This window comes from Crotalus tigris, unplaced genomic scaffold, assembly GCF_016545835.1.
Source record: "Crotalus tigris isolate CLP2741 ecotype Arizona unplaced genomic scaffold, ASM1654583v1 scf7180000017591.2836849, whole genome shotgun sequence".
Taxonomy (NCBI): domain Eukaryota; kingdom Metazoa; phylum Chordata; class Lepidosauria; order Squamata; family Viperidae; genus Crotalus; species Crotalus tigris.
The window spans coordinates 1,787,727-1,813,057 of NW_024096497.1; the positions used below are offsets into that span (position 1 = coordinate 1,787,727).

At 34.9% G+C, this 25,331-nt stretch overlaps 1 protein-coding gene across 2 annotated transcripts in view; it reads left to right on the top strand.

Annotated features, from left to right (window-relative positions):
• DZIP1L (DAZ interacting zinc finger protein 1 like) overlaps positions 1-23,735 on the top strand; it is a 30,597-nt gene extending 6,862 nt beyond the window's left edge. Inside the window, exons 3-16 of one of the 2 annotated variants that reach the window (XM_039364104.1) lie at positions 1,637-1,721; positions 2,799-2,911; positions 4,783-4,944; positions 5,919-6,056; positions 7,024-7,086; positions 7,810-7,950; positions 9,115-9,145; positions 11,161-11,211; positions 11,720-11,853; positions 13,759-13,945; positions 15,980-16,202; positions 17,726-17,943; positions 18,411-18,550; positions 22,233-23,735. In XM_039364104.1, the coding sequence (XP_039220038.1) occupies positions 1,637-1,721; positions 2,799-2,911; positions 4,783-4,944; positions 5,919-6,056; positions 7,024-7,086; positions 7,810-7,950; positions 9,115-9,145; positions 11,161-11,211; positions 11,720-11,853; positions 13,759-13,945; positions 15,980-16,202; positions 17,726-17,943; positions 18,411-18,550; positions 22,233-22,265 (1,719 nt within the window). In that variant the 3' untranslated portion in view covers positions 22,266-23,735. Of the gene's footprint in view, positions 1-1,636; positions 1,722-2,798; positions 2,912-4,782; positions 4,945-5,918; positions 6,057-7,023; positions 7,087-7,809; positions 7,951-9,114; positions 9,146-11,160; positions 11,212-11,719; positions 11,854-13,758; positions 13,946-15,979; positions 16,203-17,725; positions 17,944-18,410; positions 18,551-20,026 lie in introns of both variants that reach the window. The other variant, XM_039364095.1, reaches the window with a different exon arrangement.
• The last annotated feature ends 1,596 nt before the right edge of the window (positions 23,736-25,331 follow it).

Consider the following 25,331-nt stretch of genomic DNA (forward strand, 5'->3'; position numbering starts at 1 on the left):
AGAGATGCACTGAAATTTGGCAATTTCTCTTAAGTTCTCAATTCTTCCAATGGAGGAAAAAAAGCCATAGAAAAATGCATACATCATTGAAAATGCACTTCATTATGAGGAACCACAGAGGTTGGTTCTTTCCTCTATTCTATTTAACCTCTTATTTCTGAATAAGTACCAACTTTGCTTCTGAGTGGAATAATGCTGTCTGCCTGTCTGATCAAAGCAACAGAGTATCTGCTGAAAGTCCTCACTGTTGTGTGGTACAATCATATCAGAAAGAGTCATGAAGCAAACATTCTTTGTGGAATTCCCTCTTTTGGAACAACTTTGCCCTAGAAATTAGGGAACCCCCTATTGCCTTCTGAATGTCACAGAACAGAACAACCTTATGAAGTACCCAAATGTGGCAATTATGTGTATACAATTTTCTTTGCAACCATACAGAAAAGGTTTGCCATTATCTTCTTCCCAGTTGATGCTGAAATTCCTTATCATAGTTAGTTTCCCTAATACCCACAGAGCTTGTTCTAATCTTATCCTTCATGTGGATTGGTTCTTAGTTTTCTGCTCTCATTTCAATCTAACTTTTTTAGCATATCCCAGTACATTTATTTAAACTTTCAGAAGTTCACAGATGTAAATAAAGTCACATTTAGGCCCATTTAGCACCCTGTTTTCACAGTTAAGATTGTGTTGAATAGCACATGCTTCTGACCATTATTATGCAGTGGTGTAAGAGTGCAGTCTTTGAATACATAGAACAATATTACAATTTGAGCAGTTATTGATAGAAAAAATATATTTAAAATTCTTTTTAAAGGACCTATAAAAGATAAAATTGATTAAAATCCCTAATAACCGTTTATTAGAGATTGACATTTGAAAAATACGAACTGTCCTAAATAATAATGACATCTGAAACAAATGCAATTGCATTATTCCAGGAAATATAAAAAAAAAAAACTTTGTTTTTCTTCCACTGCTTCAAAGATTGGGAATATCAGTTTGGATAAAAAGCTTCAAATTACCCTATTAATCCAAGATTCAGAGCTATTTCAAGTGTATAGCAAATATGATCCTAGGTTATGGTTGGAGTTGAACTAAAAACCGGTAGTCCTTGACCTACAACCACAATTGGGCCCAAAATTTATGTCACTAAGCAAGACATTTGTTAAATGAGTTTTACACCATTTTATGACCTTTCTTGCTATAGTTGTTAAGTGAATCACTGCAGTTGTTAAGTTAGTAGCACAGTTTTTGACTGAATTTCACTTCTCCATTGATTTTGCTTGTCATAAAGTCACAAATGGTGATCATGTGACCCCCAGGACACTGCAACCGTCATAAATATGAACCAGTTGCTGAGCATCTGAATTTTGCCCATGTGACCTTGAGGATGCTGCAACTGTCATAAGTGTGAAAAATGGTCATAAGCCATTTTTTTCAGTATTGTTGTAACTTTGAATGGTCACTAAATGAATAGTTGTAAATCAAGGATTACCTGTATTCTTGTCCCATATGTGTTTTATAGCACTAGGAAAGATAAATAAATGGAGTAGAGAGTGAGTACTTGGAGAAATTTTTCTACCATCGGATCACATGCTTAAATCTGTTTTTAGATGATTTTTCTGTTGTTTCTTAGTGCCAGCTCTGTGACAAGACTTTCATGAATTATTCCTTTCTACAAGGCCACATGGAGCGTAGGCATCCTGAGGCCACTGCACTGGGTAAGCACTAAGTTTGCCTGAATCTTTCTCCTATGGAGGGAATTCCAAAGGTTTAGGGTTGGGGGGGGGAGAGGGAGGAGGGAGGGAGGGAGAGAGAGAGAGAGAGAGAGAGGGAAAGAGAGAGAGAGGTTTGTTTATATCCACTTTCAGAATACAGAGAGGAGATACATTGTGTAAAGCTAAATTAAGGTAGATTTGAATGTAACAAAGCATTTGCAATGAATCTGATACTGCCATAATGCCCAAACCACTGTGCATCTATCTTTACATAAAGGTAAAATGGACCTGATGTGGCCCTGAGTAGGAAATATTTGTAAACTTTTTGAATCACTATATTCTCATCACAATTTTTATTTGTAATTTAAAATGTAAATTAAAGTTTGGAAATTTAGACTGTTGTTTGCAGCGTCTTGTCAAATTTTGGAGACTTACGTTTAAGTTGGTCCCTTCCAACTGTGTTATTCTATTCTATTCTATTCTATTCTATTATTATTTGCCATGAATATTTTTTTTATTTTTTTTTATTTCAGTGGCTATATACTTAACTTCTTTTGTCTTGAAATAGAAGATACCAATTCATTTTTGAAAAAATGAACCTGGTTCAAAATTACAATTTATCTTTGCTTTCTCTGCATTGTGAATTACCTATTATCTATTAATATCTATTATCTATTATCTCTTATTACCAATTTGTATTCCGCCTTTATTATTTTTATAAATAACTCAAGGTGGCGAACATACCCAACAAACCTTTCTCCTCCTATTTTTCCCACAACAGCAACCATATGAGGTAGTTGGACTGAAAAAGCATGACTGGCTCAAGGTCACCCAGCTGGCTGTCATGGCTAAGGTGGAATTAGAACTCGTGGTGTCCTGCTTTCTAGCTTGGTGCCCTAACCACTAACCAAACTGGCTAAAAGTTTGCAACCTTTGTTACAGAATGCATCTCCATTCTTGAGAAATAATTTAGCATAAAAATCTAGTAAAAAGTTGAATTCCTATTTTAGTTTCTATATACAGCTTCAGTTTTTAGTTGTGGCCATCTCTAACATTGCCTCTTTTTGAATCGACTCAAAGAGAAGTCGAAAAAGAAACAGGTGCAGCAAATGGAAAGTGAGATTGAAGAACTGAAGGTCAAGTTGAAGGAGACCCATGTCCAGCTAGAGGCTGAGAGTCAGCAAAGGGTTCAGGTATGAATTGGTAAGAATATGAATAAAAAGGAAAGCAAAAGTCAAATGCATTTTGTCAAGGTGAAAACTAATTATATGTAGACAAAATGGAAATAATTCACACTCTGTCAAAAATGTCAGCTATGATACAGCTACAGGCCAATCTTCTCTGGGCCCAGAAGCTAAATAGGCTCATTCTTAATTAGTATTTTAATAGAAGTCCTCTGAGGAATATTAGGACTGTAGATTAAATTGGTAAAATGCATCTCCATTCTTCAATAATAATTTAGAAAAATTAAAAAAAATAGCAGCAGAAGGCTTCTGTATTACTGGCCATCAATTACTTAGACGCATCCATAAATTTACCAGGAATTGAGCTCAACTTGAAGGGGATGTCCTTTCTTCTACAGTGGTGGGTCCAGTTTATTTTCACAGGTAAAACAAAATCAAACAACTCAGGTATGTTTATTCCTTCAGAATAATCATTACAGAGTATCTGTTTCCTCTCCAGATATTGTTTGAAAACAGTGACTAAATGTGAGGCTTTTCTAGCTATAATGTCCTAGCCTTTTTATTTCAGTGTGTTTGCCTGAACAATACTGATGCAAAGCCTTACATTTTCCTTCATAACTAATACAATCAGAAGCTTATTTTCTAACCATGCAAATTCACCCAGAATCTACCAGTAAGCACATGAAGTTGGATAGTACTTAAGGCAGCAATAAAGAACCTATAATGTAAAAAAAGCAACCCATGAAGAAATAAAAGTAATTTTTATAAAGCAAAGTAATAAAATACTGTTTTATTACTTTATTAATTGAAATTTTAACTGTTGTGTCAGAGAACAATTTTGCTGGATTATCTGCTCTAGTGGGATGGCCAGAATAGTAATGGATCCTTCTCTGTTGATAATGCTATTATAAAGTAAATTTCTCAGCCTGTTGTCATATAGATGTATTTGATTACCAACCCAGAATTCCCAGTCGAAGTTAGAGGACATACTAATCCACAAGCTAAATAAGTATTACTCCCCAAATCAAAACAATTTACCTTATGTGTGGCCAGAACTTGAAAATAACATTTAACGCAGCACAATATTTAAACAAAATGGTTTGGTTGAGATCTGCATACTGTATGTGGGACTGATTGGGGTAGATTGCAAGGGTGACTCCAAGATATAATTTTATCATATTTTATCTATATTTTAAATTACTGTACTCTATTTTAATTTCATTTTAGTCTGTATTTTACTCCAATTTCATTTTAAGTCATATTTTACTCTAGTTCCATGTTAAACTGTATTTTATCAAATTTCATTTTAAATTGATTTTATCAAACTTTAGTAATAATTTGTTGCTGGAACTTTGCACTTTGATATGGCTCAAGGGCTAATCAATAAAGATTTATTATTATTATTGCCTATCTCAAACAAGATCAGAAAACAACTGATCATCGAGATATACTGTAACTCTCAAGGTCATCTGTGACTAAATTACATAATGATAATGCCATCATCTTACTCTCAAATATCTACAAGTAGGTCAAAATAGTAAACAGTTGTTTGTGCAATAACCATAAGTCAGACTTGGCATGATAGTATTAGGCTCTGCAAGACTGAAATGAAATCCCAATAAGTTTAGTGTGACATTGATTGCACTGCAAATGTATGTGATAGTACAAACTGTCTCTGCAAGTTACTGTCATTCAGTTTATCCCTTGCTCTATCAGTGTTTCTCAACCTCAGCCATTTTAAGAATCCTCATTCAGTTTTTTGTTCAGAATATTTGTTTAGTTTGATTGCGTGCTAAAATTTCCGAAAATGTTTCAACTTCCTGAATCTTAGCTTAGCCCCATAACATATCTTCCATTTGGGGATAATTCTTTTCTTATAGGAAGCAGAGCGTCTTCGTCAAAGGGAAGATGAGGAAAGGAGGAAGTTTGAAAGATGGAAGGAAGAGGAGAGAGCAAAGTTTCACACAGAAATGGAAGAGCTGAGGCAACTTTTCCTCACGGAAATCAAGGACTTTTCCAACAAAAATTCTGCCTTGGAAGGAGTAAGGAAAAGATATGGCTTGCAATGTTCCTATTTTCTTGAATACTCAACATGTTTACCATCATTAATTGAGCATGGACACATCTCTATTCTTGAAGTGAAGACGTGAGATGTATTGATAATAAGTATTGCTGCCTAATTTATACATCAAAGGGATAAAGATCTAATTCCTAGAAAAATGTTGGAAAACAGAGCATCATATGATTTACTCCTGAATGCCTTAAACTAAGTTAGTGACTAAGGATGCAGGATGATATCCATCAGCTACTAATCCCAACATTTTTAGTTTAACATAAAATGATGAAAAGGTGCATTCTTGTCCTTTGCTGCAGATAGCAAAATGGATAAGAGCAGACATGGCTAGGAGTAAAAAACAGTTATTCTGACTGAAGGTAGCTTACGCCAAATATTTGAAGCTTTATGAAAACATTACCAATATTACAAGAATAATAGGAGGCCATGCAGCTCCTTGATATGATAGAGATGTTCTAAGCAATAGACATTTGATATCAAAGATTGTGTTTCAGTTTCCTCCATCATTAAATGGAATTCAAGTGCATGCTTTCCTCTATTCTTCCTATCATATGTGGATGGGTTATTGATAGACCCAAGGAAGGATGAGCAGCTTTATTACCTGTGACAAAGAGTAAAGCAACAATAAGAAACCCTATAAACATATTTTTCTCTACTCTAGAGTTCTTCTTATGGCAGACAATAGGTTGTCATATGAGTGATTGTGATAATATTTAGATCAGTATTTTCCCAATCAAGATAAAACCTTGATCAGAGATTTAAAGCAAGATGTAATTGGGAATTCTGACCCTCCTTACATATACTCATACTTCAGTTAGGGTGCTGCATATAAGTATATGTGTTAAATGGAAAATGTTATATGTTATATAGAGAAATATTTTTGATTTTTCTGGCAGCTGCAGACTGTGGCACTTTGTCATAGATCACATATTCCTTCTGCAGAAACTTCAGGAACTACAAGTCAAGAATGCAGTAGCCTCACATCTTGGGACATTGCAAGATGATGATTCTTTTGAGAAACAACAGTGGACTAAGACTCAGAAAGAATTACAAGGGATGAAGGCAAGGATTGAACAACAGGTGGGGGAATCTAAAGGAATATTGCAGCCTTTTCCATCTATTGTCTTTCAGTCATATTGAGACAACAGCTCCAAGAATTCCCAACCAACTCAGCCATGACTATACTGATTCATTCTTCTGGAAATTATAATTTTGATCTATTGTGTAACAATAGATCCACTTACCACTTAAAACTAGTATCTTTTGTTTAGAGTCCTTTGGATTCAATAGTTAATTTGAACTCTATCTGTTGAAGAACATTATCAGAACCATAGTGAACAGACTGTTCTGAACTTATTTATATTGATGTTTCTGAGACAATAATTTTTAATCAGTAAACTTATACAAGCTGCAATTTAAAACCATATGTATGTATACACACATATTACCTATACATACATACACACACATATATACATACAGTGCTTTTTTTCTAAAAAAAAAAAAAAAGGTGCGAGAACTCATACACATCATACAACCCACCTTGCCTACCCTATAAGGTTCCATCCAAAAAAGGTGCCGGAACTCCGTTCTGGGCGTTCTAGGAGAAAAAAAAGCCTGGTATACATATATAGTTACAAAGCAAGATATATCTATTGATGAATCCTGCAAAACTCATCTTTTTAATAATATGATAGGATCATCCCATATTAGTTCTTTTTAATCTGGTATTCTCCAGGTATCTTGATCATGACTTCCAGCATTCCTAACTAATCCTAAATTCCCAAATTATGTATCTAGGAATACTCACCAGGAGAGCATCAGGTTGGGAAATACTTGTATAAACTAAAATGGGTTTACAGATTCCTTGGTGAAACAAGGCATTATGGGAGTGAATACAATTCCCCATTCTTGCTTTATGACAGTTGGCACTCTGAATTATTAGAAAATGTGAAGACCAACATCTTTGCTGAGACTCAAATAATTTGTGATAGATAACTGGCAAGATAACTAAATAAGGCTGGGTACTTTTTACAATATTTATCAGAAAACCGAGTGGGAGTGGAAACTTAAGAAATTTCAGAAGGAGAAGGAGAAGGAGAAAGAAAAAGTGAGTACACTCTAAATTTTTGCAACTTTTTCTGCTAATAGAAAAATGAGTATTCTTTAATTAAGCCAGCCATGCCTATTCATTTAGGGTAGAGGGGGCAGAAGGAACCATCATGGAGAAGAAATTAAATATCTTTGTTATCCATTAGAGACAAGGAGATTAACTGATGATACACCCTCCACCCTGGTATTAAGAGGATTCTAGTAGCCAAAGCAAGACTGAAGGATCTACCTCCCTCTATCTATGTTTGACATAGTATGTGTAGATACTTTAAATATAAATGCTGCATATACATTACACTGCATGTTCATGAAGGAAAGCAAATCTAGAGATACTATCCCATTCCCTCCACACTTGTATCTGAATTGTATTTCAGTGCAATTTTTTTTATGGTATAAGTATAACTAAGCCATAAGATTCAGAATAATGCAGCTCACACCTGAAAACAGGTATCATTTTGCCATAGATAAATAGATAGATAGATGATAGATAGATAGATAGATAGATAGATAGATAGATAGATAGATAGATAGATAGATAGATAGATAAGATTGTATACCTTCATTGTGAAATCAGATTCCAGAGACATTAGACAACCAGCCCATTAAGTTGCAGCCTTCATAATTGCATTTCTAATCTTTTGTCTCTATAAATGAAGTGTTTAATAGAATGGAATAGTCTTTACACCCAAATGTGTTTTTTTTGTTTGTTTGTGTGTCTTAGCTGAAGAATGAGAATGAAAAACTGAAGGCTTCCTTGTCTTCTGACCAATGGAAAATGGCTGAATATAACAAGAAACAACTTGCTTCCCTTACCACACAACTCAGAGAGCAAGCCGGTGTCATCCAATCTCAGGAGAATACAGTAAGCTGAATACAGTTCTTCTGAGAAGTTCAATTTAGAAATGAGCCTGTGTTTGTTTTCAAACCCCAATGCTCCTGTATTCCAGTGTTTCCCAAACTTGACAATTTTAAGGCATGTGGAATTCTGGGAGTTGAAGTCCTCATGCCTTAAAATTGTCAAGTTTGGGAAACACCGCAGTGTATTCTGAGAATCAAACTGTACTGATAGTAGACTCCTATGAGGCAGCATTTTTAGGACTATAACACCATTTCATATTTTATAAGGAAACTGCATGACTTAATGTTCCCTTATTCCAAACACTTAATTAGTTGGGATAAGTGTGATACAGATTTAAAGAGCAAAATGTGATTTGGAGGATGTGTGATGTTGAGAATACCTTAAATGAAATGCATTTTCCCTGGATTATGCATCAGTTGTGGAAATAATCACTTGAAAAAGACATAGCCATTTTAAGGTAATAAATGCAGATGCTACCTGTATACTACATATGCTCCAAATCACACTTTGCCTTGTATCCAATTCATTGTCCAGATAATCTAATTGCTTTGCTGATGAGAAACTTTCACCCTACAATATATATGGCTTACACCAGAACGTAGTTTTGCTTTACTTACTTTACACCCCTAAAGTGACTTGATATATTAGAAACAAATGACTGGTCCTGCACTCAGGCATATAGATTAAAAGGGGAGATGAGGATAACAAATAAATTTTAGGCAATGGCAGAATAAAATGTTGAATTTTAAGGTTATATTAATATCCATTTGGAGTCATATTGATCCTCCCTTCATTGTGTTCTGCCTAAATAATGTTTCATGATTCTTGATCCCTGCATTAAGGGAAAGAGGTCAAAATGAGCTTTCCTTTAATTCTTCATCTAAGTAGTAACTTATACCTAGGAGAGATCAGCAGAGAAAATTCTCTGTAAATGCTCCTTTTCTGGCTGGTGTAAAGTGCCAGGTAAGCATCTCCTCTTGCTATGTCCACTTCCTTCTTGGTACTAGAAAAGACATATGAAACATGTGAAACACATTTTATTTCGAAATGTGAATAGTAACTTTGTGAATTGATTTACATTATTATGTACCAGGCATAGCAGCTAAATACTTATTACGCCTTGTAAATAATAGCTGACTTATTTTATATACTTACATTACCTTTCAGATTAAGCTTCTGACTTCCAGCAAACCCAGAGGTAATGACCAATCCCTATATTGAATAACTGTCCATGGTTACAGTAGATTTTCTTTCTCTTTTGACAAAACTATAGAATGTTATAGCCATGCTTCTTCATCCAGAAGCATACAGTCACATGGCCTATCCAGAAGAGTCAGGGAAAACTCTTATTTTTAAAGAGCCTAGAGCTGGTGTAAATCTGCCAGTCTCAACACTTAAAAAAAAGAAAAGTAGAACAGATTTCTCAGGTATTTCATTAAGTTGGAAACAAATACAACTCCATTCTGCGCCCACTGGTTTTTCTCTCCCAGAGAAAGATTGAGATAGCTAGATTTTTTTCTAGATCATGGATCCTTTATAACTAAAATATTAATAATGCCCAGTAGGATCCATTGCAGAACACTTTTTAATCTGTGGAGTCCTTGGTGCTCTCTGAGCTTGGTTGCTTGATTGTAGATGTTTCATTACCAGACTAGGTAACATCATCAGCACTACTGAGTGTTGGGTTTGTTCTCTGTTTATATACAATAGCTTGCCCTGCCAGTGTTGGTGGGAGTGTCTTTTCTCATTGGTAGTGCCTTGATTTTGGTATTGTTTTCTATATATTTGTTTGTCTGGTGTTAATCTATGCTCACCTGAATATTGGTAGTTTTAGAAGATGTGTTCTGGTCTTTTTGTTTCTTTCTTAGCTTTTTATTGTCTCTTTTGAATGATATGTAAATGTGGTTTATCTTTACATTAGGCAAAATTTAAAGCATTTCTCTGTGTGGAGAGATGTGAATTTCTATATTTAATCATCCTATTGCTACTGTGAGGGAAGAAATCTTAATTTGTTCTACAGGTTTAATAGTCAATACTAACTACTGACTTACTCAAAGTTTTTTTAGCTCCCTTTCCATTTGATCAGTGTGCAAATAATGAAGCTTTTAATGTTGTTGTTATTGTTGCTGTCGTTACGTCTGCTAAGCATTTTACAAAGCTCAAGAAGACTAATCCTTGTGGTGAGGAACATCTATATATTAATGAAACTCTCCTGTTTGTAATCTTAAATTGGGTGAAATGGTGCCTCATAAGCAGTGCTTTTTTCTAAAAAAAAAAAAAAAAGGTGCTAGAACTCACACATACAGCCCACCTTGCCTACCCTACAAGGTTCCATCCCAAAAAGGTGCTGGAACTCTGTTCTGGGCGTTCTATGAGAAAAAAAAGCCCTGCTCATAAGGCAACAATTTTTGAACCAACATACTTCAAATAGGCTAACTTAAAATATGCATCCAAAATCTAGGCCCCATTACTCCCATGGGATTTAAATTTGGCAAAGTTGTGGGTGCTACAGTATTGCAATCACATAATCATAATTTCCATTGCTTCCCATAAGAGAAGTCAGTGGAGAAGCCAGCAGGAAGTCAGAAATCACTCCTGCTCCCATTGTTTTTTTTGCCCACCCATGGTCATTCTGTTTCTCTGTTTAGATAAGGAAATATTTCTGAAATGACCCAGTGGATTGTAGGATGTCTAGTAAATTATGAAATTCCATGTGACAACAAGAGAAGGCAAAAGAAAGAGAGAAACAGAAAAACAATATGCAGATATTTCATTGCCATGCTTAGATTTGCTCAACAACTTATAAAGGGGTATGGTAATGCATTTAAACCTGTACAAAAATCTAAGGTTCGTTTACCTGTTATTCTTTCTTTCTCTTCTCTCTTCACTTTATCCATCCAGATAAGATATATCACATAGTGTAAAATGCTGATTCATGGACTTTACAGGGAGTTCAGGTGATAATACTTTTCATCTGGCCCATTTTTTCCCATCAGTATTCTTAATGGAATAGTTCCATGGTGCTATTTGCTTCAAATTGCTTCCCCTTTCCTTTTAAAAGAGCTGGGCTGGATCCAAACTGGGTTACACTTAGTTCCCATTAAAATAATGGCTAACTTGTCATGTTAATGCCATGAGAATATCAAAGATGTGGTTGTGTTTTGGAATATGAATATAGGCCTTTTTTAAAAAAAGTCTGCTTTTAATTTCCAGAAATCCAACAGGTACCCAAGACAGAAAAGCTGGAAGAATCCAGTGAAGAAGGTATATTTTATAAATGTCACCTGGCATTCTTATATGCTAAATATTTCTATTACTGAGAGAGAGTCTGACTACTCCATGTTATTTTCCGAGATGCTGATAAACTCTTGTAGGTCAGGAAAAGACAGTGGTTAGTCATTTACTTTGGTTTTTAGATTAATGTCATAATTAATTCCAGAGGATGGCAGTGTACAAATTGATAGTTATAGTGTTACAGAGTTCTACTCATGGATTGGGACTATATTAGATCCTGATTAGGACTAAATCAAGCACTACATTAGATCATTATATTTGTATTGGGTTGTCTCTGCTGTCCTGGAATAAATGAAGGAGTTAGGACTATTTTCTTGAATTTTACAGAAATCATCTCCTTCAATGGCAGATTAAATTGAAGTTGGATGAAGATCCCCCCCCCAAAAAAAATGTTTAAGTGGCAGTTTTGGGGTAGGGTATAAATGTTAAACATTCCAGAATGAGAATTTTTAACTATCCTACTCATTGGTTTTGGTAGAACTAGATGATACTTTGGACAGGAAGAATAGAGTTCTGGAAATACTGCGGAAGGATCCCAATTTGTTGAAACAATTCCGGCCAATTCTGGAAGAGACACTTGAAGATAAACTGGAGACCATGGGAGTGAAACGAGTAAGTCCTATGAGAAGAAAATAGCAATAGCACTGAGAGTTATATACCACTTCACAATGCTTTTTAGCCCTCTCTAAGTGGTTTATCGAGTCAGCATATTGTCCTCAACAATCTGGATCCTTATTTTACCAACCTCGGAAGGATAGAAGGATGAGTCAACCTTGAGCCAATAAGAATCAAACTGCCAAACCTCTGGCAACCAGCAGTCAGCAGAACTGGGCTGCAGTACTTCATTCTAACCATTGTACCATCACGGCTCAGTAGTAGAAAGGGAACATTTTTCATTTTTTATCCACTAGACTTACTTTGAATTTCAGTTGGATGCAATTTTGAGGATTGTGATGTATATTAATTTGTCTGGCAAAAAAGTGACATAAAATTATACTCATCTTTGAATACCTGTTCAACACATTCACATGCTTGACAGAAAATTGAAAAGTACTCTAGCATCAGACTCTTCCTCTCCTCCTCTTCCTCCTCTAAAACTTTTTCAGGAAAATGGCTTGCCAAGGAACTGCTTTTTCTTTTGCCTCCAAAAATCATGAAATGTTAATTAAAGAACATTCTTTTAAGATTCATTCTTGACTTCTTTGTCTAAGTATATTGCATCAATCCAGTAAAAGACAAGGAAATGAGACAAATATATTTGGAAGAAACACATTCTTGCTTGACATGTAATCTTGTGCAATGGAGCTATCTCAGGGATTGTGGAAATATAGACAATAGACAATAACTCTATCATGAAACTCTATCATTTCTATTTAACTGCAATATTGAAAAATTTAAAACAAACTTCTGGATTGTCTCACAGTTTTGCTTTCACAACTAGATAGATCTAGTGGTGGGATTCAGCCAGTTCGCACTACTTCAGCAGAAGCGGTAGCTAATTTTTTGTTGCCCAGGCCCAGAATAGACTTCTGGAAGTGGCATCCACACAGAGAACTGGTTTGAATCCCACCACTGGATAGATCTATCAGTAACATGTATCGAAAGCAAATAATGTGTCTTCAAGTCCCCCTCTTTTCTTTTGACTTAACTGCATAGAAAAGCTAGACTGCAGTAAAAATATTAAAACACTTTATGGCTTTAATGGTCTGCTGTCAGTAATTAATTATTTCCCTAGTGCAAAGTAATGTTTCTTTTGAAAGCACTGGTCTTAAATTGCATAGCTATATCTAATGCCCTTTAGAATTAATAGATTGGTTTACATTAACTTAGTTGGCATCCTCTCATAGCTAGTAAAATGATCACCTTCAGATCCTCTTCTTTCTCCCAAATTCTGCACAGGTTACACTATTCCTCAAAACATAATCCTTGTTAATCTTTAGTAATCTTTCCTATACTCAGGGAGCTTCTTCAGTGGTCCTCAATCCATCTGAAATTGGCATATTTTTGGCAGCCAAAACTGCCTGAATCCTATTGACTTTTGCTGGCCATCTTCTTTTTCTCTCTATGAGACTATCCACAACTCTTTTTCTACGAGCCACTTAGTCTATTTCAGTTTCCTTCCTAATCCCACTTTCTGTGTGAAAACTTATCTATTTCATTCCCAGCTATTTTCTCACACTTAGCTTATCGACTCCAGACACAGCTCATCTATCTGGGAGATCAGATGATAATTATGTTCCTTTTGTAATGGATTTAAGATTGGAATACTGAGTTGTACAGCAGTTTATTTCTCATTGTTTTCATCCTTTTTAATTCAGCAGCAACTTTTCAAATGAGGGATACCAAGTTGTCCACCTGAATAGAGCATTCCAGTAATATACATTTAGCCTAACATGAGGAATTCCGTGTTTAATTTGAAGAGGTTGAGATCTCAGGAACTTATTTGCTGCATGAATGATGAGAGCAGGGCTCATGCACACATTTATACTGATTAGAAACATTTGTTCTGTTTTATAGGGTACAAAAGGTATCCCAGCTCAAACCTATAAACATTTGAGAACTTTGATTAAAAAACAGCAGCAGCAGAAGGCTAAAACATTTCCAGGTCTGCTAAACTTGAGAGATAAACTTGAAAAAGAAGTGCAGAAGAAAGTGGTTCAGAAGGATGAAGAGAATATGTCCTTGCTGTTTTCTCCAATCTTAGGTATGATGCTCAGTTATATTATCTAGAAACGCAACATTTATTTGATTTGATTTATATTTTATCATTTCATGTAAAACTAGCACATCTTAAAATGTCTTAAAGACTAACAAATGTAATGCTTAAATGACACTGTGCTCCCTGACTCTAACGTTATATCTTTTGGTTTTACATTTTTTTCAAGATAGGATTAAATTAATCTAAAGACTAATTTGTAAATTCAAGTTTATATATGTACATGAAAGAACCCTGCTTAAAAAAAAATCATGGCTACTTTTACAGCAGATGAACTATATTATCCCATAGGTAGTCTTTGTATAGACTTTAATCACTCAGATTATGACAGCGGCAAAGTTTAGGAGCACAACACATATACTGTATCAGGTAATAAAGTATTCAATACAATCTCCAAGATAAATTACAGTGACTTCATGGATGTGTTTTGTGTGATTTTCTTGACAGGTGTATGGAAGTGGATTCACATTGCCTTCTTCTGTGATGTTTTTGATTTTTGAATCTAGCTTTTAGGCCTGGTATTCCCTCAAATTCTCTTATCCAAATACTAACTAACCTGACCCTGCTTAGTTTACAAGCCCAGTTGCCATATGCTGTCACTTGCCATAAGTATAAACCAAATAGTGTGAATAAAATTGCTAAAAGAAGAATGAGGAAGGGAAATATTCAGGTTCTAATCACACAAGTTCTAGATTGGTGCTATGGAGGACTCCTTTGCACTCCCAAAAAGTTTTTCTCCTTTGAATCTGAACTACTATCCAGGCCTAATAATTAATAAAACATAATAGAAATAAAATTGACACAGAAATAATTGTGAGAGATATAAAAGAACACTTATAATCTTGAGCTATCCTAAATTTTAAGTATATTCAGTAACTTCTGTGCAAAAGGCTATTTATATAAATAGAACTAATTGATAAGAAATTACTTAACTAATATCATTTTATTTTATTTTATTAAATTTGTTTGCCACTTATCTTACCCCAGGGTAAGTCTAGATGGCTTACAGTGTTAAAAAGAATAAAACTGTACAAAACATGTATATAATACAAATAAAATACTCTAAAAGTACCAATTGTACAAAAGTACAAATTATCATAAAGAACTAAATGGGAATAAATCCTTAACTAAAGACTTTTTCAGGGTTCTTGGTAATTGTTTAGCCTATACTGTTTCCCACACTTCTTAATATTGGTAATCCAAGGAAAAACATACTTTAACTCTGATCCATGCATTGGGTAAATATGGTGGTGAAAGCAAAATTTAAAAAAAAAATCCATAGAGTAAATATTCTTCTCCCAATCTTCACGAAAGGCTGCAACCCATCTTTTTAAGCATGACTTTTGTAGCATACAGAAGAATATTTACTATTCTGTGTGCTATTAAAATCATGCTTAAAAAGATGGGTTGTAGCCTTTCATGAAGATTGGGAGATAAACATTTAAATTCATTTAATCCAAGACATTTTTCTGCAACAGGGGTGAGTCATAAGCAATCACCAAAGGTTTGTGTATATGTACATGTGTCTGCAGTTGCATAACCCGAGATTCTATCTTTAATAATAAATCTGTGGATCAAGTGTATGAAAAGGCAAGAATAGTGAGGAGATACTTATTGTGTGATTATTCGGGAACCATCAGTGACCCAGTTATGAACATGTAAGAGGCAAATAGACCAATACAATTTCTGTGTAATGTTTGAGTCAGCTAGATAATTGAAGCCGAGTCACTAAGAGGATTTTTACTTAGGCTTCTTGCTTCATTTGGTTTCTGGGGCAAACAAAACTTTTGTCATGTTAGAACTGCAAATCCTGCTTTTGTACCTGCCTTAATGCTATTAGAGGTTATTGACAAAGCAAAAGAGATATAAAAGTTGCATTTTAAAAATGCTGTGAAATGCTCAGTGGTTCAGTTGTAATTGTTTTGATGTGGAACTCTTTAACAGTGATCTTTGAGATCCAGATTAAATACCAGTCAGATTGTTGTTGTTTTTTAATCAAATGTTTTCTATCTTTTCCTTCAGAAAAAACCCAAAGAGACCAGCATTTTCCACTCCAGGTTACACCTTTGAAGATTGGAACACAACCAGTAGAAGTACAATATTATGCCCTGGACACACCCAAACCAGCTCCTCGGAGCAAAGTTAGTTCCATGACTAGTTCAATAGAGATTCCAAAGGTACCATCTCCAAATCAAATTAGAAGCAGCTCACCTTCTCTTCAACAATCTGCTGTCCACTTCCCCAGGTGAGTTCTGGATTATAATTGGATTTCCCTGATTTGATGTTTTAACCTGTGCTTGATCTTTTTATAATTAAAGTGATTTATTTATTTATTTACTTATTGAGTTTATATAGTCACCCATTCATTTGCATGAGACTTAGGAAGCTTAACTAATCATTGTGAATGTGCAAAATAGTCAACAAAAAAGCTTATAAAAAACGTTGATATTCACAGACCCAGCTCATTTGATAGGCAACTGCAGACATAAATTCCACATTCAGGAATGCAATATGACTCCTTGTGTATACAGACTGAGAATACTGCATTTCTCTTCTCTGCTAGAAATAACAAAAGTTTAAAATTTCCTTTTAAAAATGAAGTAAGTTTCTGGATGGAGATTGGAAAAGAGGAGAATTTATAACATAGCTTTTTAACAGCCTCTAGTTAAAATAGAATTTACAGAATCCTGGAGAAATTCTCACTAAATAAAGCAAATGAATTTTTGCTATAAAAATTAGTATTTTGGAAAAAATATAAATTTGCTTTAACTTTTTTCCTTTTTTCTGTCTGTTACCTACTCAAATTGAAACTCTGTATTTCTCTGTGCAAGTTAGTGAATTCTGTGTAATTCCAATCTTTAGCACTTCTTCATGTAGAGTATCACAGTATTAGTTGTTTTTGTGATCTGTAAAAGAAAAAAACCCTACAGCATCTCTCCAAAGATGTTACCAGAAAACATTCTAATTTTCTTCTATTTTGTACCTTCCTGTGGTCTGTCTGAAGCACTGTGCTTCCCTTTTCAGAATAGCTTTTGCAATTTGTCCTCTTTTTCATCAACTATTTTAAAATAATTTTTGTTATCCATGATTGGATTGGTCTATCTCCCAAGAAAGGGAAGAGGGTGAATCATCTAATCAAATGCCTCGATGCTAGGTGATCACAAAGTTGCATTTTTACCATGTAATTGCCAGAAACAGCACAGGTTATAATGGCCTTTTCTTTCACACACTTAGAAGAATGCCAGAAATGGCATCCCTTGGAAGATAAATGATTTTAACAAGCATTACCAAGCCACTTCTTCCCAGTCGGAGATGGGGCTTCTGGAAATGGTGGCTTGAGGCAACCTGCTTTCTCCCGTACAAGCTCAGTCAGTCTGCTACACTGATTTTTTTCTGAGGTATACTGGGTGTTTGTTTGTAAACTGTTTGAGTTTACCTTTGAAAGAAAGATGAGACACATTTTTACAAATAGGTCATTGATTTGCATTCCCTAGCTAGGCTACTCTGAAAGTACTTCAGATTCTATTAGAGAAGTTGTAAACTTTCAGCATTTTTAGAATCTCACAAAGCAAGCTCTCTATAATAAGTGTTTATTGATTTTATTCAGTTTGGACACTTCCTGACTCCAGATTGATTCTGGGCAGCTCAAAACATAATGAAACAAGATACAATGCAACACAATAAAATAAAATACAATAAGATACAGTATAAAAGGGTTCATAATATTCTTTTCCCATTTTTCCCTTCTATTGTGTTTCTCTCCTTCAGTACTTCACCTTTCAGCTCTGAGACTGAAGAGTCTGAGGAACAAACAAACATGAGCTCTCCAAAATACACATCCCTCAAGGCAGAACCAAAACAGAGCAAACCTGTTCCCAGAGCAGCACAGGTGGAAGAGAGTGAGTGGGATTCATCTGACACAGACTTTTCTAAAGAGAAAATTGATACAGGAAAGAGTTCCCCAGTTGTAGCAGGAACTCATTCAGGTGACTATCATTTAATTGGGTTTATTATTGTCATAATGTACACAAATGTCAGTGTCAAAGAAGTAAAAAAAATACAATCAAATACTAAGATATGTATCAACTACTTCAGCAATCAAATGATTACTATGAGCTGGAACAACATTTATCTTGTTATATATATATATATTTGATGGGCTTAAATGACAGACAATTGAAATTTGGTAGTTGCTATGTCAATACCAATGTTTATAGCTGAATTAAATACTACTATGGAGATTTGCCAGGGTGTGTTGCTATGCTACAAGCTATAAAACATACATGATTGTTTTTATAAAATTCAGTAAGAAAACATGAATTAATAGTTGTTTAGGCTAAATAACCTTTCAAATATAATAACCATTTCCTATGGGGCCTAGCAATATGCTGAAAGGCTAGTACAATCACAGGTGACCATAACCCTGAGCCTAACAGATTTCTTCTTCACTTAGAAACACTAGTGCAGTCAATGGCTAAAAATTTGGAGAAGAAACTGAACATACCTGGAAAGAAGCCTCCAGGTGGCGTGAAGCTCTTTGCCGTCCAAAGCAAAGAAGATGCTAAAACCAATCATCCCACAAAAAAGCTTCAGGTATTGGTGTTAATTTAAGAAGGTAGTTGGTAGTAGCCTCTTAATTTTGCTTCTTAACAGTACAGATCTTGTTCATAACTGATTCACTAGTAGCATGATCTGCAGGTTTCTAAGAAAGTTACGTTTTATTCTGTAGGCCATAGTAATAAATGGGTTTAAGATTATTTACAAAAAGTAAAAGGTCAAGATAGCGAGTACTTCAGAAGTAGTCAATATGTTGCCAACAAAAGGATTGTTCATTGTATTAATCCAGAATGTGGTTAGGTTGCCTAAAGATTATGAGATCTACCACATCTCAACTGCCAAAAAAAAAAAAAAAAAAAAAAAATATCAGATGGCTAACACACAGCAGAAAAGAGATACAGAAGATATTTGGATACCATGTAGCAGTTATCTAGATTGCTGTAGCTTGGATCTGGTAATCCTACTTTATAAACTCTCAGGTATTAAAGCTTTGAGTGAAATATTGAGCTTAATGTGTTTGATATATCTGAATTTAATAGGTTTCTAGAACCCATATTTGTTTTCTGTGACATTAATTATAATTTATAAACACACATACATTGAATAGCAACATTTAGTGCCCTCCATAACACTGGAAATACAACTTCCCAGGACCAAAGGCTCCTTAGATTGCCAGCACAGATAGAGAGCATCAGAAAGAGAAGGACTGCTGCAAATAATTTGTGAATATGCAAGGCAAGGTAGACACGGACAAGATTTATTTATGTGGTTGTTAAGAGTTAAGACTTACTGGCATATAATCAGAAGTAGATACTTTTAATAGCTAGAGACAAAATTAGTTTTAATTTTTACCTGAAGGGCCAGTAACAAAAATGAGGCAGGGAAATGATATGAAATGCTGGGCCACAGCAGCCATTAAAGCTGAACAGTGATTTTCATCCATGAGCTGAGGAAAGGACTTTGTTTTTTACATTGTGCTAGGCCTGTAGGCTTACAATTCAGTTTCATTTATTTCTAACCTCAACATCATGGGAAGCCTGGTAAATTTTGAAGTGCTTCAAGGGACAACAAGAAAGGGACTTGGAGCTAAAGGTTGTCCACCTCTGTATGATGGCCTACCTAAATTGGGTGAATTTTGTATGAATTCATTGATAAGTCATTCTTATTTAGACACTCACGTGCAATGTCTAACAGCATAAAAATTGTTTAGAAAAGGTTTTTAGAAATATATATATATATATATATATATATATATATATATATATATATACACATACATATTTTAACAAGTTTTTACAAACTCATCTTAGTTAAAATGTTCTGTTTAAGTGGATATGTTTCTAAATCTATATTTTATAAAAATTCAGTGAAACATAAAATCTGAAGGGTAACTGCGAATCAAATGTTTTTTATTCACAAGTATCAAATTATTCATGCATTTCTTGGTGCATCCAATGTTTGCAAGTTTCCATCACTTGCTCTCACTTCGTCTTTCTTTTCTTCCTGATGTAGTTTGCCTATGAGGAGGATAGTGACTTGGAGATTTCTTCCTTGGAGGAAATCAGCCAGCACCTGGAACCTGAAACTAAGATAAAGAAGCCCCAAGGGCCAAAAGTTAGTGGGAGCTCCACTGCATTGCGGGGCACCAGTATCTGGACTTCCAGCAGCACAAAAACTGGGGTCTGGTGATTCCATGGTTAGATGAGTATAGAACCTAGCAGAGATGGAAGAGCATCCCATGACAGAGAAATCAGATTAAATTTGATAATCAAAAGAATAAACAAAAACACAGCACCAAAAACCGAAAGTATCACATTCAAGGTTCTAGGTATAAAGTTTCAAAGGAAACATTTAATTAACACAAGGTTTTCTAGTGCGCCTCAGGAGAAGGAAAAGACTACTTTATTCTTTTGCTGAAAGTCAATCTTTTTTTTATTAAAAGTTTTAAAAATTTCTTACAGTATATAACCCAAATCCCTCCCCCCTCCCCCACTTCCCAGAGCTGATTACAGGGTTACAAATAAGCCATCATAATCTAACTAACATTACCCAACTCTACTAACAATCAAATCCATAGCATATTTTAACTCCTTTTCAAAATAAATATTAACAAATTAAAAACCAAAAATAATATAATTAAACAATAATACTAAAAATAGCTGAAAGTCAATCTTGACATGACATTATAAATTAATTTTTATCCAGAAGACACAAGCGTGATTCTCATATCATGCACAACCACAATGTTGTGCACTTGGATCTGACTTAGTGCAGTATACAGTATGTGAACCCAGCCTTCATGTACCATTGAATTTGATTTAGCATTATATTACTAAAACAAAACACATATTAGTACAGTATATAAATGCGGCAATAGATATAAGGCTGAATCAAACAGCAACCATGGCATTCTAGCCTCATTTGTGGGCTATAAAGAAGTTTACAGTACACCTTTCACTGTTGCTTTAAGGATAAGTGAATTTCAGCAACTACAAGAGAGAAAGATGTATAATTCTTGTGGTCTACTTAACAGAAAAAAGGGCTTTTGATGCATTGTGCTGTGATACATAACCTACTATTAGAAAAATGTTTCTGAATTGTTTGTGCAATTAGGCAATTTTTCCTTTCTAATACTGTGATGGATGCAACTTTCTTCTATTTTTCATAAGTTTGTTTATAGCCATAAAAGTAAATAAAATGGAGAGGCTTCAAACATTTTGTATCCCATCAGCCTTCAGTTTCATTCTTAGCTTGATTGCACTTCAGCATAGTGCAGAGTACTTATTTAATTCTGAAATACATTTAGCATTTTCAAAGTATGTTTCTATTATATTTAAATAGAATCACATTGAAAATGCTAAAAGTATTTCAAAATTAAATAAGTATATCTTCAGAAAATGAAAACTCAAAATATACCACCACCACCCTCAATTTTATTTGATGTAAGATGCGACAGAGAGAAAATCTGAGTGGCTTTCAAGATTCTGTTATTCTACCCTACAACAATACTGAGCATTCCTGGAGTCCATATTGCTCCTGTTTCATAACTTTCCTATCTTGAAGGGTTGACAATATCATGAACTATGATTCATGGACCACAACTTAAAATGTTGAAAATTAATGATAGCCACTTAAGGATAATAATTAAGCAGTTGGAGTAGGACTGGAGAGATCTAGATTCAGGTCCATCCTCAGTCATGAGAACTCATGGTGACTTTAGGCATGGTACCAGGAAAGGTTACTTGCAGGATCACAACTTTCCAAGGATTGTCCATCCCACCACATCTGACAGGATGAGCACAATCCAGATCACCCTGGGTCTAGAAGATGTGCCTTCTCTACTCTAGAATCTCCCATTGGAACAACTACTCCTGATTCAGAAAGCCTTCACTGTAAAGACCTAGCTCTTCTACCAGGAACTGGCTGAGATGTTGGTTGCACCCAATATACTGTAGATGCAGTTATTTTGGCAATTTTATTATGATACCTTGGTTGATATATAATGGTTGTTTACAGATTTTTTTTTTTAAAAAAAGTATTTTCTGGGATTTGTTGTGTGGTATACAAGATTATCCATTTAAAATAAACAGCCACATAAATTTTAAAAATTAAAATTTATATGTTTTATAAACATACAGAAATGCTGTATGCTTTTTCAAGCAAAAGAAAGGATGAATCACCTTTCTTAAGTATTGTTCTCCTAAACTATTTCTATTAGGAATTGACTTACAGTTACATTGGCTTCCAATGATGCATCAGTCCTCCGTGATGTGAAATGAATGAGGATGAGAGCTGGAATACCTGTACAGAAGCTTCTTATTATCCCAGGGAAGATACTTGGAGGTTTATGTCATCTTGTCTGATTATGATCATTCCTGGGTAATTGTTGCAATGTAATTGATTATTCCCTGCCTTCTCCTTCATCCCAAAAATATTCCTGCTAATCTCACCGTTCAGCAAGCAAACAAATGTTCGGACCTTTTGCTATCTTCATTCATGGAGAGTTAGGGAATGAGATATCTTTTGGCTTGAATAAGTCAAGCTGATATGAACATATAAGTTTTTCAGGAATCCCCACTTGTGCAGGTATTTTTCTGGGTCCTGGGTCCTATTCTTAAAATGTGGACCCTTCAAGAATCTTGCTCAGGCTGGCCCATAAATTACAAATTAATTAGAGAAGCTCTAGACTAGAAAATATATATGAAACTGAAAAAATGCTGGGAATTGCCACTTGATGGCACCATATCTGAAGAAACATGCAATGTTATCTTTTTTTAGACTTTGCAAATGAAATTTGCAATAAGAAAAAGATTTTCCCCCTAAAGCAAAGCATGTAGAACACCCAAAGGAGTAATAGTAAATAATAAGCCATCCTATACATGTGTCTAAATTGAAATGAAAGTTTTGCTTGATTCTATTTTCTCCCATCCTTAATATGCTTTTTCTTACTGAGGTCAATTTTAGACATTTGCTCAAAACAACATGTCCCAAGAATACCCGAGGACTTGCAAATTTTAAGCATAACTAGATTTCTCAAAATTGTTGAACTGAAAAAAAAATGGGGAAAAAAATCCAATTGCACCTAGAAATCTTTGGAAAATGTTCAGAGGCTATACTTGAAGTAATGCAAATAAATATAAAATAATTGTTGTTTTTTCTTTACATACTATAATGTAAATCAAAATGTTTCATACTATGACATGAAATATTGAATGTCTTATGCATATGACAATTTATCTTTATTTGGGGGGGGAGAGAAAATGAGATCATAACCATATCCTAATAGATTCTAATATTTTTCAGTCACAGAGCTAATGTCTATAAGTGAATATTATTAAACAATATTTATAAATTCTTGAGACTGTAAAGTACTAGACAGTGTTTCTGAGAAAAGGAAGATAAATATCATCTACCTTTTTACTATGTTTGCTTTTTTTCCTAATGTAAAATTAGGTACAGAAATATGTAATTTTTGGAATATTTCTAATGAAGAAAGGCAGGGTAAAAAATTACAAATTATTTGCATATCTGGTAGATTCCTGGTTTCATCCTATACAAAATAAATTTCACAGTGAGGTAATGTTTGGATTAAAATATTAATACAAAATGTATACAAAATGCTGCATAAACTGTTCTAACTTATCTTTGTATACCCATGCAACTGCAGTGACATCATATTTATATGAAAGATTAAAGCTATACTGTATTTGTATCATCAATAGTTTCTTATGCATATTTGTTATGCCATAAGTAAAATGAGGGAGTGGAATACAAAGTAAAAGGGCTCCTAGTCCTGTAAAATACCTGGAGATCTTTGGGAGGGGAGAGTTTTTATTTGTTCTTTGTCTCTTGCTTCTTTGTCTAAGTAAGACCTGGGTGTGTCCTATGTTCTGAAGGTCAGCTGATTTTTATTTTTCTCATACACTATGATTGTAAAGATTCTGGAAAAGATAATCAAACAACGAATCAGCAAACACCTAGAGGCAAACAAAGTCATTACCAAAATCCAACATAGGTTTGTCAAAATAGATCATGCCAGACAAATCTTATTGCATTCTTTGACCAAGTGACAAAATTAGTGGACCACAGGAATGCTGTGGATATAATTTGCTTGGACTTCAATAAGGCATTTAATAAAGTAGATCACAACCTACTATGATAGAAAAATGTGGGTTAGACAGCACCACCACCAGGTGGATTCGTAGCTGGCTGACCGGCCATACTCAGCGTGTGGTCCTCAATGGAACTGCATCTACATGGAGGGAAGTGTGTAATGGGGTACCCCAGGGTTCTGTTCTGGGCCCAGTGCTCTTCAACATCTTCATCAATGATCTGGATGAAGGGATAGATGGGGAAATCATCAAATTTGCAGACAACACCAAGCTGGCAGGAATAGCCAACACTCCAGAAAACACACTGGGAGACTTGAATGCTGGGTGTTATCTAACAAAATGAAATTCAATAGTGAAAAAAGTAAGGTTCTACATTTAGGAAAGAAAAACCAAATGCACGGGTATAGTATAGGTGGTTCCTTGCTCAATAGTAGTAACTGTGAAAGGGATCTCTGTGTCCTACTGGACAATCACTTAAATATGAGCCAGCAGTGTGGGGCAGCTGCCAAAAAAAGCCAACACAGTGCTAGACTGCATTAACAAAAGGACAGAATAAAGATCATGTGAAGTGTTAATACCACTTTACAATGCCTTGGTAAGGCCACACTTGGAGTACTGCATCCAGTTTTGGTCACCACAATGTAAAAAAGATGTTGAGACTCTAGAAAGAGTACAGAGAAGAGCAACAAAGATGATTAGGGGGCTGGAGGCTAAAACATAAGGAACGGTTGCTTGAATTGGGTATGTCTAGTTTAATGAAGAGAAGGATGAGGGGTGATCTGATAGCAGTGTTTCGATATGCCAGAAAGAAGAGGGAGTCAAGCTATTCTCCAAAGCACCTGAAGGCAAGACAAGCAACGAATGGAAACTGACCAACCTAGAACTAAGGAGAAACTTCCTGAAAGTTAGAACAATTAACCAGTAGAACAACTTGCCTCCAGAAGCAGGAATTATCCAGAACCAAAGACAAAAAATGGAAGGATGAAAGAAATAATGTAATCTACAAAATCAACTGTAACTATTGCAACCAATTCTATGTGGAACAAACATCATGTCAATTAAAAAAACAGTATCCATGATCAAATGCCATGATCCCAAATCCTTAATCTCTACCCACGCTGGCACCAAACAGCACCAGTTTGATTGGAGCAACACAAAAATTATTGGCCACACTACTACCTACCATGCTTGTGAGTTCATCGAAG